The 17,693-nt window shown below is 46.0% G+C and overlaps 1 protein-coding gene across 4 annotated transcripts in view; it reads right to left on the bottom strand.

The window, feature by feature from the left end:
* LOC135047012 (5' exonuclease Apollo-like) overlaps nt 1-17,693 on the bottom strand; it is a 98,839-nt gene that overhangs the window by 3,999 nt on the left and 77,147 nt on the right. For all 4 annotated transcript variants that reach the window (XM_063955417.1, XM_063955415.1, XM_063955416.1 and 1 more), the window contains one exon: nt 17,182-17,693. This exon is cut by the window's right edge and continues 544 nt beyond it. In XM_063955417.1, the coding sequence (XP_063811487.1) occupies nt 17,182-17,693 (512 nt within the window). The remainder of the gene's footprint in view (nt 1-17,181) is intronic.

Genomic DNA, 17,693 nt, shown 5'->3' with positions numbered 1-17,693 from the left:
CTATATTATGACTGAACATCTTAACAGCATTTGACCATGTCTATATATTGTCTAAATTATAACTACATCCTCTTTAAAACGGGTGTAGTACTGGTGACCGGCGGTCTCCTGACCGCCGGTCAGATCCCGGCAGCATACCGACGCCGGGATCCCGGCGGGGAGGGGCGAGTGCAGAAAGCCCCTTGCGGTCGCCACGGGTTCTATTCCCACTCTATGGGTGTCGTGGACACCCACGAGTGGAAATAGTCCCGGTTGGTCGGCATGCCGACCATCGGGATAGTGAGCCGTCGGGCTCACGGAGGAGGTCATGTGACTGTCGGTCAGCTGACCGGCGGTCACATGAATACCACCCTTCTAAAACGGCTACTTTAAAAAATCATGTATCCATATGCAAATTTGGGTATAGCAACTACATATAATTGAATATTTCCTGCATTAGATATATGTTTTTAACGATTTTATTATTAATAATAGACTGGTTTATTAAAATAATTTATTCATGATATCTACTAAATTCTAACATTGAAAATTACATTAGAATGAAAGCTAATAAAAATTAGGAGTGTCTAAAAATGAAAATCTACATACCTTTTCTATGCAATTAGACCATTATTATTATTTTTTTTAGGAGGATTTGGGCTATAAATGTATTCTCACAGAGTCTTAAATAGAACTGTTTCATAGGCGGCGCTAGTGGTGGTGCAGCTGGTGCATTGCATCTGAGCCCGAGGCAGTGAAAGGGCCGCCAGCATCTGCTGCTGCACTGTCCACCACCAGTGCCGCAGCTGCTGCCTGAACATGGCACATTTTGGTGATGAGAGTCCCAGCCGGAGGGGGAGGTGGGGCCGCACTCTCCCTTCTCAGCTCCTCCCCCAAGAGTGACACAGCCTGTCATTCAGTCGTGCCAATTGGAGAGGGAGGAGGGGCTGGATTCTCCCCATTCCTCAGTTCCTTCCTTTCCATCTTATGTTCCAGCCCTGGCTTTCTCTCTCTCTCTGTGGCTGCTGTACTTGGGCGCCGGGGTTCCGATGTCACAATCTCATGACCGGCCCTAGAGTTAAGTCCAAGGAGGAGCCGCCATCCACACAGGTCTGGGCCCAGGTAATGAAATTGAAATACTGTATATTTGTCATCCACTGGCTGTCACCCTTTCTCTGGCTTCATCCTCTCCCTATGATTCCCTCCCTGGCATAATCCTCTGTCACCCTCTACCTGCATCACCCTCTACTTGTTACTCACTGGCAGCCAGCCTCTCCCTGGCGTCACCCACTGGCTGTCATCCTCTCCCTGGCGTCACCCCCTGCCTATCCCTGTCACCCACTCCCTCTATCTGGTGTCATCCTCTCTCTAGCATTACCCACTGCCTCTCTCAATCACCCTTTCTGCAATCCACTCTGTCACAGTCTCCCTGGCACCCTCTCTGCCATCCTCTTCCCATCTCCTTTTCTCCGTCACCCTCTGTCATGTGGCCTATTCTGAATTTGGGGTGGGGCAAAGGAGGGGGGCCTAAACTATATTTGCACCTGGGCCACCACCCACAAGTTCTGCTACTGAACCGGTTCTCAGTTTTTTTGGGGAGTAATCATTAAATCCAGTAAGTAATGTCATAAAGGACAAGAAATATAATATGTTACTATAAGGTTACAATACTCATGGGGACTTTCAGATAAGAATGTATTACTCAAAGGCTCTTAAAATAAGAACTTACTTACCGATAATTCTATTTCTCGGAGTCCGTAGTGGATGCTGGGGTTCCTGAAAGGACCATGGGGAATAGCGGCTCCGCAGGAGACAGGGCACAAAAAGTAAAGCTTTAGGATCAGGTGGTGTGCACTGGCTCCTCCCCCTATGACCCTCCTCCAAGCCCCAGTTAGGTACTGTGCCCGGACGAGCGTACACAATAAGGAAGGATTTATGAATCCCGGGTAAGACTCATACCAGCCACACCAATCACACTGTACAACCTGTGATCTGAACCCAGTTAACAGTATGATAACAGCGGAGCCTCTGAAAAGATGGCTCACAACAATAATAACCCGATTTTTGTAACTATGTACAAGTAATGCAGATAATCCGCACTTGGGATGGGCGCCCAGCATCCACTACGGACTCCGAGAAATAGAATTATCGGTAAGTAAATTCTTATTTTCTCTATCGTCCTAGTGGATGCTGGGGTTCCTGAAAGGACCATGGGGATTATACCAAAGCTCCCAAACGGGCGGGAGAGTGCGGATGACTCTGCAGCACCGAATGAGAGAACTCCAGGTCCTCCTTAGCCAGGGTATCAAATTTGTAGGATTTTACAAACGTGTTTGCCCCTGACTAAATAGCCGCTCGGCAAAGTTGTAAAGCCGAGACCCCTCGGGCAGCCGCCCAAGATGAGCCCACCTTCCTTGTGGAATGGGCATTTACATATTTTGGCTGTGGCAGGCCTGCCACAGAATGTGCAAGCTGAATTGTATTACACATCCAACTAGCAAAAGTCTGCTTAAAAGCAAGAGCACCCAGTTTGTTGGGTGTATACAGGATAACAGCAAGTCAGTTTTCCTGACTCCAGCCGTCCTGGAACCTATATTTTCAGGGCCCTGACCACATCTAGCAACTTGGAGTCCTCCAAGTCCCTAGTAGGCGCAAGACACCACAATAAGCTGGTTCAGGTGAAACACTGACACCACCTTAGGGAGAGAACTGGGGACGAGTCCGCAGCTCTGCCCTGTCCGAATGGACAAACAGATATGGGCTTTTTTGAGAAAAAAACCACCAATTTGACACTCGCCTGGTCCAGGCCAGGTCCAAGAGCATGTTCACTTTTCATGTGAGATGCTTCAAATCCACAGATTTGACTGGTTTTAAACCAATGTGTTTTGAGGAATCCCAGAACTACGTTGAGATCCCACAGTGCCACTGGAGGCACAAAAGGGGGTTGTATATGCAATACTCCCTTGACAAACTTCTGGACTTCAGGAACTGAAGCCAATTCTTTCTGGAAGAAAAATCGACAGGGCCGAAATTTGAACCTTAATGGACCCCAATTTGAGGCCCATAGACACTCCTGTTTGCAAGAAATGCAGGAATCGACCGAGTTGAAATTTCTTCGTGGGGCCTTCCTGGCCTCACACCACGCAACATATTTTCGCCACATGTGGTGATAATGTTGTGCGGTCACCTCCTTTCTGGCTTTGACCAGGGTAGGAATGACCTCTTCCTGAATGCCTTTTCCCTTAGGATCCGGCGTTCCACCGCCATGCCGTCAAACGCAGCTGCGGTAAGTCTTGGAACAGACATGGTACTTGCTGAAACAAGTCCCTTCTTAGCGGCAGAGGCCATAAGTCCTCTGTGAGCATCTCTTGAAGTTCCGGGTACCAAGTCCTTCTTGGCCAATCCGGAGCCATGAGTATAGTTCTTACTCCTCTACGTCTTATAATTCTCAGTACCTTAGGTATGAAAAGCAGAGGATGGAACACATACACCGACTGGTACACCCACGGTGTTACCAGAACGTCCACAGCTATTGCCTGAGGGTCTCTTAACCTGGCGCAATACCTGTCCCGTTTTTTGTTCAGACGGGACGCCATCATGTCCACCTTTGGTAATTCCCAACGGTTTACAATTATGTGGAAAACTTCCCCATGAAGTTCCCACTCTGCCGGGTGGAGGTCGTGCCTACTGAGGAAGTCTGCTTCCCAGTTTCCATTCCCGGAATGAAACACTGCTGACAGTGCTATCACATGATTTTCCGCCCAGCGAAAAGTCCTTGCAGTTTTTGCCACTGCCCTCCTGCTTCTTGTGCCGCCCTGTCTATTTACGTGGGCGACTGCCGTGATGTTTTATCCCACTGGATCAATACCGGCTGACCTTGAAGCAGAGGTCTTGCTAAGCTTAGAGCATTATAAATTTACCCTTAGCTATATTTATGTGGAGAAAAATCTCCAGACTTGATCACACTCCCTGGAAATTTTTTCCTTGTGTGACTGCTCCCCAGCCTCTCGGGCTGGCCTCCGTGGTCACCAACATCCAAAACTGAATGCCGAATCTGCGGCCCTCTAGAAGATGAGCACTCTGTAACCACCACAGGAGAGACACCCTTGTCCTTGGATATAGGGTTATCCGCTGATGCATCTGAAGATGCGATCCGGACCATTTGTCCAGCAGATCCCACTGAAAAGTTCTTGCATGAAATCTGCCGACTGGAATTGCTTCGAAGGAAGTCACCATTTTTTTACCATGGCCCTTGTGCAATGATGCACTGATTTTAGGAGGTTCCTGACTAGCTCGGATAACTCCCTGGCTTTCTCTTCCGGGAGAAACACCTTTTTCTGGACTGTGTCCAGAATCATCCCTAAGCACCGGAGACTTGTTGTCGGGATCAGCTGCGATTTTGGAATCTTTAGAATCCACCCCTGCTGTTGTAACAGTATCCGAGATAGTGCTACTCCGACCTCCAACTGTTCCCTGGACTTTGCCTTTATCAGGAGATCGTCCAAGTAAGGGATAATTAAGACGCCTTTTCTTCGAAGAAGAACCATCATTTCGGCCATTACCTTGGTAAAGACCCGGGGTGCCGTAGACAATCCAAACGGCAGCGTCTGAAACTGATAGTGACAGTTCTGTACCACGAACCTGAGGTACCCTTAGTGATAAGGGCAAATTTGGGACATGGAGGTAAGCATCCCTGATGTCTCGGGACACCAGATAGTCCCCTTCTTCCCGGTTCGTTATCACTGCTCTGAGTGACTCCATCTTGATTTGAACCTTTGTAAGTGTTCAAATTTTTTTAGATTTTGAATAGGTCTCACCTAGCCTTCTGGCTTCAGTACCACAATATAGTGTGGAATAATACCCCTTTTCTTGTTGTAGGAGGGGTAATTTAATTATCACCTGCTGGGAATACAGCTCGTGAATTTTTTCCCATACTGCCTCCTTGTCGGAGGGAGACCTTGGTAAAGCAGCCTTCAGGAGCCTGCGCAGGGGAAACGTCTCGACATTCCAAACTGTACCCCTGGGATACTACTTGTAGGATCCAGGGGTCCTGTACGGTCTCAGCGTCATGCTGAGAGCTTGTCAGAAGCGGTGGAACGCTTCTGTTCCTGGGAATGGGCTGCCTGCTGCAGTCTTCTTCCCTTTCCTCTATCCCTGGGCAGATATGACTCTTATAGGGACGAAAGGACTGAAGCTGAAAAGACGGTGTCTTTTTCTGCAGAGATGTGACTTAGGGTAAAAACGGTGGATTTTCCAGCAGTTGCCGTGGCCACCAGGTCCGATGGACCGACCCCAAATAACTCCTCTTCCTTTATACGGCAATACACCTTTGTGCCGTTTGGAATCTGCATCACCTGACCACTGTCGTGTCCATAAACATCTTCTGGCAGATATGGACATCGCACTTACTCTTGATGCCAGAGTGCAAATATCCCTCTGTGCATCTCGCATATATAGAAATACATCCTTTAAATGCTCTATAGTCAATAAAATACTGTCCCTGTCAAGGGTATCAATATTTTTAGTCAGGGAATCCGACCAAGCCACCCCAGCTCTGCACATCCAGGCTGAGGCGATCGCTGGTCGCAGTATAACACCAGTATGTGTGTATATACTTTTTATGATATTTTTCCAGCCTCCTGTCAGCTGGCTCCTTGAGGACGGCCCTATCTATAGACGGTACCGCCACTTGTTCTGATAAGCGTGTGAGCGCCTTATCCACCCTAAGGGGTGTTTCCCAACGCGCCCTAACTTCTGGCGGGAAAGGGTATACCGCCCATATTTTCTATCGGGGGGAACCCACGCATCATCACACACTTCATTTAATTTATCTGATTCAGGAAAAACTACGGTAGTTTTTTCACATCCCACATAATACCCTCTTTTGTGGTACTTGTAGTATCAGAAATATGTAACACCTCCTTCATTGCCCTTAACGTGTGGCCCTAATAAGGAATACGTTTGTTTATTCACCGTCGACACTGGATTCAGTGTCCCTGTCTGTGTCTGTGTCGACCGACTAAAGTAAACGGGCGTTTTAAAACCCCTGACGGTGTTTTTGAGACGTCTGGACCGGTACTAATTGTTTGTCGGCCGTCTCATGTCGTCAACCGACCTTGGCGCGTGTTGACATTATCACGTAATTCCCTAAATAAGCCATCCATTCCGGTGTCGACTCCCTAGAGAGTGACATCACCATTACAGGCAATTGCTCCGCCTCCTCACCAACATCGTCCTCATACATGTCGACACACACGTACCGACACACAGCACACACACAGGGAATGCTCTGATAGAGGACAGGACCTACTAGCCCTTTGGAGAGACAGAGGGAGAGTTTGCCAGCACACACCAAAAACGCTATAATTATATAGGGACAACCTTATATAAGTGTTTTCCCTTATAGCATCTTTTTTATATATTTCTAACGCCAAATTAGTGCCCCCCCTCTCTGTTTTAACCCTGTTTCTGTAGTGCAGTGCAGGGGAGAGCCTGGGAGCCTTCCCTCCAGCCTTTCTGTGAGGGAAAATGGCGCTGTGTGCTGAGGAGATAGGCCCCGCCCCTTTTTCGGCGGCCTCGTCTCCCGCTCTTAACGGATTCTGGCAGGGGTTAAATATCTCCATATAGCCCCCGGAGGCTATATGTGAGGTATTTTTAGCCAAAAAAGGTTTTCATTTGCCTCCCAGGGCGCCCCCCTCCCAGCGCCCTGCACCCTCAGTGACTGCCGTGTGAAGTGTGCTGAGAGGAAAATGGCGCACAGCTGCAGTGCTGTGCGCTACCTTAAGAAGACTGAGGAGTCTTCTGCCGCCGATTCTGGACCTCTTCTCGTTTCAGCATCTGCAAGGGGGCCGGCGGCGAGGCTCCGGTGACCATCCAGGCTGTACCTGTGATCGTCCCTCTGGAGCTAATGTCCAGTAGCCAAGAAGCCAATCCATCCTGCACGCAGGTGAGTTCACTTCTTCTCCCCTAAGTCCCTCGTTGCAGTGATCCTGTTGCCAGCAGGACTCACTGTAAAATAAAAAACCTAAGCTAAACTTTTCTAAGCAGCTCTTTAGGAGAGCCACCTAGATTGCACCCTTCTCGGCCGGGCACAAAAATCTAACTGGGGCTTGGAGGAGGGTCATAGGGGGAGGAGCCAGTGCACACCACCTGATCCTAAAGCTTTACTTTTTGTGCCCTGTCTCCTGCGGAGCCGCTATTCCCCATGGTCCTTTCAGGAACCCCAGCATCCACTAGGACGATAGAGAAAAGCAATATATTTCTTTCATCGTGAAGTTAGAAGAATTTATTCATAATAGTTTCAGTAGAAAAGGAAATTTATGGCCAAGCCACATCGTTTTTTGACTGGTTATCATCTTTATACCCACTAGATAATAACAGGAAGAACATTTTGAAATAGTAGTCTAATTTTTGGTTAACTACTGAGCATGAAGTAATCTATAAATTCTTAACCCTGGTGCTCATAAGGTCTGGACTGAATTGGGACGGTCTACAGCAGGGCTGGCCAAACCAGTTCTCGAGATCTACCAAAAGTTCACATTTTACAGACCACATAGCTGGTGCACAGGTGTAGTCATTACTAATTAAGATGTTCTGCATTCATTCCGAACTGACAATTCTACAGATCTCCAGGAGGCCTGGAAAACCTGAACTGTTGGTAGATCTCGAGGACCGGTTTGACCAGCCCTGGTCTACAGTTTCTTCCCTGCTCCGACTCCCAAGTACTCATCATCACAGGAATGTTACTGTATTTATTTATTTTATTTATTAACAGTTTCTTATAGCGCAGCATATTCCTTTGCGCTTTACAATTAGAACAGTAATAGAACAAAACTAGGTAAAATCAGACAGACAGAGGTAGGAAGGCCCTGCTCGCAAACTTACAATCTATAGGGAAATAGGTATTGATACACAAGGATAGATGTTACCTATTGCATAATGGTCCACCAGATTGCTAGGTTCTTAATGGGTTGTATGATATGATCACCCCACAATATTGGCCAAGTGTCAGGAGGGTGTGAGAGTCAAGAAAGACAAAATATGTGATGTTATGTATACTGTACAGAGATGTAATTAGATAGGGAAGCACTGAAGGTTATGTGGGTGGGTCTGGAATTTGATAGGCTTGTCTGAAGAGGTGAGTTTTTAGGGAACATTTAAAAGTTTGGAGACTGTATCTCTCACCTGATAGTTTCCCACTCATTAACTATTTGGTATTTCCCTAAAAGAACATTTTTAATTGGCCCCTGGTCCATCTACTATTATTCTGATATTTCAAAACCCCGGCTACCCTCCGGGTAAGAACAAGGCCTCATTCTCCCCATGGAAAGAGAGGGACATTCTTTACTTAAACAACATTACTAGAGATAGTAAGTTTCCTCAGTTCTCCCGAATCCAGACAGCTACAGCACTCCTTTCAAATTTTATTTTTCATTTCTTACATCTTAGATAATAGGGTGAAACACCTCCTCTTTAGTGGACTCCTTTCAAACTTCTCTGCCTTATTCTTGAGACACTCCTCGACTAAGAATTTAACCTCTCTCCTGCATAGACTGCTTGTTGAGGAACCTTCTCCCATATGTGTGTCTCATGAATTGGCCTGGGAGGCGGATTTGGGAGCAACCTTGGATAGCAGTATATGGACCGAGCTCTGGAATAATGCTGCCTCCAGCTCAATAGGTATTAAAATCAAGGAGAACACTTACAAATTATTAAGCAGATGGTATTATGGGCCCTTCTGACTGAGTAAAATGTATCCCGAACGTCTGACAGATGCTGGAGTGGATGCGCCGCTGCAGGCCCCTTTTTCCACATATGGTGATCCTGCCTGAAGATTGTGAATCTCTGGTGTAAGGTCATCAGTCTCACATACCAAATACTTAACACTCCTATTCCATATGACCCAAAGTATATACTTCTACCTCTGGGCCCCCCTTACATAGTCTACGCATCAAAACACTACTGCGCAATATCATTGCTGCCACAACTTGCCAGATAGTTGCGGACTTGAAACTACTTGCTCCCCCATCTCTGCAGTCTATCTTATCCAACATCTGGTACATTTATCGTACAGAGTATATGACCAGCAAAATAAATATCTCTTCCAAATCATTTGACAAAATATTTTAACGCATCCAAAAATGCTCCCTCCCCCATTTGTCCTGTAACCATTATAAATACTGACTTAGGCTGAATACACCTAGAGTGACAGGCAATCTATCCACTTGATTTAACAAATGTATCCATACAATCGTCTGTCAGTTTTCCAGCATTTAGGAGCAAATGGTTGATTGTCATTTGCTCCCATACATTACCAGATTTTTGTTATCACCAGACAGATTGGACAGATAAAGCTTTAAGGAGTGTACCTAAAGTAAGACTAGCAATGTTACGCAAAGATACTATTAAAAACAAGATTTTGATACCTACCGGTAAATCCTTTTCTCCTAGTCCGTAGAGGATGCTGGGGTCCACTTCATGACCATGGGGTATAGACGGTTCCACAGGAGCCATGGGCACTCTTAAGACTTTTCAATGGGTGTGAACTAGCTCCTCCCTCTATGCCCCTCCTCCAGACCTCAGTTATAGGAACTGTGCCCAGGGAGACGGACATTTCGAGGAAAGAATTTACTTTAATACTAGTGGTGAGATACATACCAGCTCACACCTCAACCATGCCGCACAACATGGCATTCAACAGAACACACGCCCACAGGCATGAACCAATAACAGCAACATGCTGAAACTAATATAACACAACTTGTGTAACACTAATAACAAAACTGCAGGTAAAGTACGCAGTGGGACGGGCGCCCAGCATCCTCTACGGACTAGGAGAAAAGGATTTGCCGGTAGGTATCAAAATCCTGTTTTCTCATACGTCCTAGAGGATGCTGGGGTCCACTTCATGACCATGGGGTTTATACCAAAGCTCCAGTACGGGCGGGAGAGTGCGGATGACCCTGCATCACCGATTGACCGAACTTGAGGTCTTCATCGGCCAAGGTGTCAAACTTGTAGAATTTTGCAAACATGTTTGACCCCGACCAAGTAGCTGCTCGGCAAAGTTGCAATGCAGAGACCCCCCGGGCAGCCGCCCAGGATGAGCCCACCTTCCTAGTGGAATGGGCCTTAACAGACGTCGGTAACGGCAGTCCATCCGTAGTATGAGCGTGCTGAATCGTACTTCCGATCTAACGCGCAATAGTCTGCTTGGAAGCAGGACACCCAATCTTGTTGGGAGCATACAGGACAAAGACTCTGTTTTCCATATTCGAGCTGTTCTAACGACGTAAATCTTCAAAGCCCAAACCACATCTAGAGACTTTGACCCCGTGAACATGTCAGTAACCACTGGCACCACAATAGGTTGGTTTATGTGGAAAGATGAAAACCACCTTTGGAAGAAAATGTTGACGAGATCTCAACTCTGCCCTATCTTCATGGAAGACCAAGTAAGGGCTCTTGTGAGACAAGGCCCCCAATTCAGACACCCGCCGTGCGGATGCCAATGCCAAAAGCATCACCACTTTCCAAGAGAGAAACTTCAACTCCATCTCTTGTAGAGGCTCAAACCAATCCGATTGAAGGAACTGCAACACCACGTTAAGGTCCCATGGTGCCACTGGAAGCACAAATGGAGGCTGGATGTGCAGAACCCCTTTCACGAAGGTCTGAACCTCTGGAAGAGAGGCCAATTGTTTTTAGAAGAACACTGACAAGGCCGAAATCTGGACCTTGATTGACCCCAATCGGAGGCCCGCCTCCACACCAGCCTGCAGAAAATGGAGAAAACGTCCCAACTGAAACTCTTCCGTAGGAGCCTTCTTGGATTCACACCAAGACACATATTTTCTCCAAATACGGTGGTAATGTTTTGACGTTACTCCTTTCCTGGCCTGAATTAGGGTGGGGATGACTTCCTTGGGAATACCGTTTCGGCTACGATCCGGCGCTCAACAGCCATGCCGTCAAATGTAGCCGCGGTAAGTCTTGATACACGCACGGCCCCTGCTGTAGCAGGTCCTCGCGAAGAGGAAGAGGATCTTCTATGAGCAACTCCTGAAGATCTGGGTACCAAGCCCTACTTGGCCAGTCTGGGGCAATGAAGATTGCTCGAACCCTTGTTCTTCTTATGATCCTGAGAACTTTTGGGATCAGCGGAAGTGGAGGGAAGACATACACTGACCGGAATACCCACTTGGTCACTAGCGCATCCACTGCTATTGCTTGAGAGTCTCTCGACCTGGAACAATATTTCTGAAGCTTCTTGTTGAGACAAGATGCCATCATGTCTACTTGAGGAACTCCCCAAAGACTTGTCACCTCTGCGAAGACTTCTTGGTGGAGGCCCCACTCTCCTGGATGGAGATCGGGTCTGCTGAGGAAGTCTGCTTCCCAGTTGTCTACTCCCGGAATGAAAATTGCCGACAGAGCCTTTACATGTCTTTCTGCCCAGAGGAGGATCTTCGTCACCTCTGCCATTGCCGCTCTGCTTTTCATTCCGCCCTGCCTGTTTATGTACGCGACTGCTGTTACATTGTCTGACTGGATCTGCACGGGATGATCTTGAAGAAGATGTACCGCTTGTTGAAGGCCGTTGTAAATGGCTCTCAATTACAGCACGTTTATGTGAAGGCAGGCTTCCTGGCTTTACCATTTTCCTTGGAAGCTTTCCCCCTGAGTGACAGCTCCCCAGCCTCGGAGACTTGCATCCGTGGTTACCAGGAACCATTCCTGAATCCCGAACCTGCGTCCCTCTAGTAGGTGAGAACTGTGTAGCCACCACAGGAGCGAAATCCTGGCTTTTGACGACAGGATTATCTTCCGGTGCATGTGTAGGTGGGATCCCGACCACTTGTCCAACAGGTTCCACTGGAAAACTCTGGCATGGAACCTGCCAAACTGTATGGCCTCGTAGGCCGCCACCATCTTCCCCAACAATCGAATGCACTGATGGATTGACACACTTGATGGTTTCAATATCTGTTTTACCATTTTCTGGATTTCCAGAGCCATTTCCAGCGGAAGAAATACTCTCTGAACTTCTGTGTCCAGAATCATCCAGAGAAAAGACAATCTTGTCGTCGGTCCCAATTGTGACTTTGGATAATTTATGATCCAACCGTGTTGTTGGAATATTGACAGGGAGAGTGATATGTTTTGTAACAACTGCTCCCTGGATCTCGCCTTTATCAGGAGATCGTCCAGATAAGGAATTATATTGACTCCTTTCTGACGGAGGACCATCATCTCCGCCATCACCTTGGTGAATACCCTCAGCGCCGTGGAGAGACCGAAAGGTAACATCTGGAATTGGTAATGGCCATCCTGAACCGCAAATCTCAAATAAGCCTGGTGAGGAGGATAAATGGGAACATGCAGGTAAGCATCCTTTATGTCTACAGACACCATGTAGCCCCCCCCCTCCTCCAGACTGGAAATCTATGCCCTCAGTCATTCCATTTTGAACTTGAATTATTTCAAGTAGAGATTCAGATTTTTTAGGTTTAGGATCGGTCTGACCGAGACGTCCGGCTTCGGAACCACAAAAAGGCTTGAATAAAACCCATCCCCTTGTTGTGACAAAGGTACCAGGACTATGATCTGACCCTGACAATTTTTGGATTGCCGCTGTTACGGATTCCCTTTCCGGAAGAGAAGCTGGCAAGGTCGATTTGAAAAATCGGCATGGGGGAACGTCTTGAAACTCCAGCTTGTACTTGATACTATCTGAAAAACCCAGGGGTCCAGGCCATACAGAATCCAACCTTGGCTGAACAGTTTGAGACGTGCCCCCCACCCGAGCGGCCTCCCGCAAAGGAGCCCCAGTGTCATGCTGAAGATTTGGCAGAAGTACGGGTAGACTTCTGCTCCTGGGAACCTGAAGCCACTGTGGACTTATTTCCCTTTCACCTACCTGCAAAGAAGTGGGAACCTCTCGCTTTTTTGTATTTATTGGGCTGAAAGGACTGCATGTGCGGGTGATATGTCTTTTTTGCCTGTGCAGGCACAGAGGGCAAAAATGTCGACTTACCTGCGGTAGCATCACCTTTATATGGGAGAGCCTCCATATTTCTTTTGGAATCTGCATCCGCGATCCACTGGCAAACCCACAACGCCCGCCGAGCAGATACTGCCATGGTAGCGGCTTGTGAACTCAAGAGTCCAATAGCTTTCATCGCTTCTAGCATGTATGCGGCAGCATCTTTGATATTCCCTAACTTAAGGAGTATCTCATCTTTATCAATTGTGTCAATTTCTGATGACACGCTTTCTGACCATTTTTTAATAGCGCGACTCACCCACGCGCAAGCAATTGTGGGCCTGAGCAGCGTACCATTGGCAACATAAATGGATTTCAATGTAGGCTCCATTTTGAGGTCTGCTGGCTCCTTTAGTGAAGCCGTGCCAGGTGCAGGAAGAATTGCCTTCTTTGTCACCCTGGACAGAGCACTGTCTAACACAGGGGGTGACTCCCATTTTTTCCTGTCCTCCACCGGGAAAGGATAAGCTATCTAAATTCTCTTGGGAATCCGAAATGTATTTTCGGGATTCACCCACATCCCTTCAAAGAGAGTATTAAGCTCGTGGGAAGGAGGGAAAGTGACCTTGGATTTCTTTTCTTTATAGAAATAAGCCTTCATTTGAGGTACAGGAGTGGCTTCCGTGACTTCCAGAACTTCCCTTATAGCTACAATCATATATTGTATATTTTTTGCCAATTTATGATCTATTTCCCTGGAGTCACTATCGTCGACACAAGAATCAGTGTCCGTATCGGTATCAGTATTCACAATATTCGCAAATGGGGCCTAATTCTGAGTTGATCGCAGCAGGAACTTTGTTAGCAGTTGGGCAAAACCATGTGCACTGCAGGGGAGGCAGATATAACATGTGCAGAGAGTTAGATTTGGGTGGGGTGTGTTCAAACTGAAATCTAAATTGCAGTGTAAAAATAAAGCAGCCAGTATTTACCCTGCACAGAAACAATATAACCCACCCAAATCTAACTCTCTCTGCACATGCTATATCTGCTCCCCCTGCAGTGCACATGGTTTTGCCCAATTGCTAACAAACTTGTCTTACACACGTGTACAACACACACTCACAGACACACTGGGATTTATAGGGTACAGACCCACAGTATAATCTGTCAGTTTAGGAGCAGCCAGTTCACAACACGGCACCAAAGAAAAAATCCCTGTGCCGCGTACTTTGTACACAGAGACAAAATCCCAGTGTCACGTACTCCGTACACAGAAACCTTTAAGCGCTATTATATTATGAATAATATGTTTTAGTACTCAGGCCCTCCCTTTTTTCACCCTGATACTTGTTCAGAAGTGTAGGAGGACCAGCTTCTTCTCTGCACTCTGTGAATGAGAGAAAATGGCGCTGAACAGTGTGCTGGCTGATTGAGGAGGAAGCTCCGCCCCCACAATGGCACGTTTCTCCTCCGAGATTTTTCACATAATATTTATACTGGCCGGGGTAGGGCTGTGCCTTGGCATCTTATGCCCCCTTTTTTCCAGTTTACGAGGTTATTTGCTGCCCCCCCCCCCCCGGTACCTCAGCCGTCACTTTACTTGATTGAAGATCTGTCTTCTTACACTCACCTGTCTTCTGACTTATGGCTCTGCGAGGGGGGTGACAGCGTGCTGTGGGAGTGAGCATCTAGACACGGCTAGCGTTCAGTTCCCTTCAGGAGCTAATGGTGTCCTGTCAGCCAGAAGCAGAGCCATGAAACATTTCAGGAAGTTGGTTCCTACTTCTGGCCCCTCAGTCCCACGAAGCAGGGAGACTCTTGCCAGCAGTTCTCCCTGAAAATAAAAAACCTAACAAGTCTTTTCAGAGAAACTCAGTAGAGCTCCCCTGGAGTGCATCCAGTCTGCCTGGGCACAATTCTAAAACTGAGGTCTGGAGGAGGGGCATAGAGGGAGGAGCCAGTTCACACCCATTGAAAAGTCTTAAGAGTGCCCATGGCTCCTGCGGAACCGTCTATACCCCATGGTCATGAAATGGACCCCAGCATCCTCTAGGACGTATGAGAAATATTATTAAATAGCTTTCTACAACGCTTAATAAAAAGAACATCAGTGCTTATATTCTACTCTTTTGTAGGAAAAGCACTTTGAGTTCTCCATATAAATCTCCCCCGACATTCCTGATAATCAGTTTTCTAGGAACCAAGCACGGCTGTGGCAGCAGGTTAAGACAAGATGGAGTAAAAGTTGCAACACGATATGGAATAATTTGCTCCTGTAGGAGCCTGGCAGGTGTCTAGTGAAACTCGAGCCTTGAGAATGTTCCACAGCTTCCATCTGCTCCAATGTTCAGATGGAAGCAGTGAATATGGCCTTGTGGGAAAGTATTGTTATTTGTATTGGTCAGTTATCTTTTCCCCCTGCTAGCAAAGTTAGGTTTGAAGAATGAGTTTCTAGATCACTGGGTACCGGAGGTGACCAAGACAGGAGGGCTATGAAGCTGCAGGAACTGCAATATCAAAATATCACTTCTTCAGCTTGTGTCCGAGTTCCCTTGACAAGCTGCTGTGGCTGCAAGTTCTATATACATAGGGTGCACAAACGAACTCATAGGAGTTATTTACTAAAGCTTCTAAAATGAAAAAAATAGTGATGCTGGCCATAGAAACTAATCAGATCTGTCGATCATTTTCTAGGACAACACAAACCAGCATTCACGGTCTCTTAAAATGCACTTCTTAATAAAGCTGTCGGTATTAAAAATAACTTTTTTTTAATAACAAACACAAGTTTATGATGAAAGATTCCAGCAAGTTCCAATATTGGTGGAGGCTGTTTGCTATAGACAGTGTTGGAAATGTATGTATGTCTGTATGTCTGTATGTATGTCTGTTCCAGCATAACTCTGGAATGCCTGGAGCAATTTACACCAAACTTGGTACACATATGACTTACAATCTGGAAAAAAAAATACTGTGGGGATAAGACATCCCCTAGTGGTGGGTGTAGGAAGGGGGTGACATGTAAAAATCCATAGTTTGAGGTCGCTGAGATGAATAGTGACACACCTGATGCCGTTTAAGTCCAAGTTCAGCCCCTATCAGTATGGGGGAGGGGTGAAAAATAAAATGTCCAAAATGACCGGCATTCGTGTCAAATCCATAGTTTTCAGTGTCGCTAAGCATATCGCATTTTGAACACTGATATGTTCCTTAGGCTGTCCGTTAACATATATGGATCTTCACGCTAATTCTTAGGGGTTGGGTAGTGAACTTATACTTGAAGATGGGTGCAATGAAAATAGTCATATATGTCAGATATGTTAGGAAGCTGAAATGTAACATACTGTAGGTATTCTTCAGGTGGGAAATAGGACAACTACGTAATTAGCATTTTAATAAATCTACCCTAAGGGGATGAAAAGGAGTTGACATAATGACGTCATTACTGATGCAGGGCTTGGGTTGCGTGAACGATAACACCCAAACAGACAAGATCGGATCAAAATTTGGACTGCACCTCCAGTGGGTAGAATGTAATAAACTACAAAAATGGTCCTGTCACTTTTTACCGTATCTGCTACGGGTGCTCCTCGGGTAACGCCAAGAACCATGGATTAATATTTACTTGCATTAAGACGGTAAATCTATAGAGATGTAAATTTGAGACTAGTGAAAATCAGAAACTCCCATGCGAAGAACGGGTAAAAAAAACTTTATTATAAAATTAGTTCATTATTATTATTATTTATTTTAATACCCAGAACTTTAATAAATAAGTGCATTTTACGAGACAGTGAGGCAGATGTATTAAGCCTGGAGAAGTGATAAAGCAATAATAAGTGGAATGTGATAACGCACTAGCCAATTAGCTCCTGTCATTCTTCAAATTGGCTGGTGTGTTATCACCTTCCATTTATCATTGCTTTATCATTTCTCCAGGCTTAATATATTGAATGCTGGCTTGTGTCATTTTTGCAGTTTTTTGTTTTTTTTTTACTAATTATTGGCGTTATTTATGCATTCATGCATTACATTTATATTACTTTGTACCAGAGACTTGTACACTGATTGGAAACAACACATCAGATTCTATTTTCTTGGAAGTTACGTTTTAGAGTCAAACATTTTGTAAACACCATTGTTCCTGCAGCACTTGAGGCTTTTTCTTACAATGGTTTTAAACTTACACACAAATGGTTTTAAAAGAACCTTACCATGGCTCATTCTTTGAACGCAGTTTCCCAAATATCTCTCAACTTGATTATAAAAGTGTCTGGAGTTAAATTTCTTTCGTTTCATGAAGGGCAATATGGAAAGCCCATCTGCCCTGGTAATACAAAAAGACCTATGTGGAGAATTTATAGACGAAATCGTGACATTGGGGGTAAGGGGTTTTCTTGTCTCTTTACAGAAGAAAGAAAAGTTGGATAGCAGAGTGACGTTCAGGTCTTTGGAGGACAAGATTGCAGAAGGCATCTCAAATGTTCTCTCGCAGGACTGTTGAATTTCATCCGAAAAAGGAGATCCCATAAGAGTCCTATGTTTGTTTGATACAAGTAGAGTTGACTCAGTCAAAGGTTTTGACACTCGGCCTTGTCCTGATCCAGAAGAACAGTTGTCAATATGGTGTTCTTTTTCCAAGCTAATCCCATTGCCTGTAAAATTTGGGGTAATCTCCTGTTTATCTCTACAATGTACTGTTGACTGTGAGGAGCCTAAACCCTTT

The sequence above is a fragment of the Pseudophryne corroboree genome, chromosome 2 (assembly GCF_028390025.1).
Source record: "Pseudophryne corroboree isolate aPseCor3 chromosome 2, aPseCor3.hap2, whole genome shotgun sequence".
NCBI classification, from domain to species: domain Eukaryota; kingdom Metazoa; phylum Chordata; class Amphibia; order Anura; family Myobatrachidae; genus Pseudophryne; species Pseudophryne corroboree.
The sequence above is the reverse complement of the archived record's forward strand: the minus strand, read 5'-3'. Positions and strand labels throughout refer to the sequence as shown.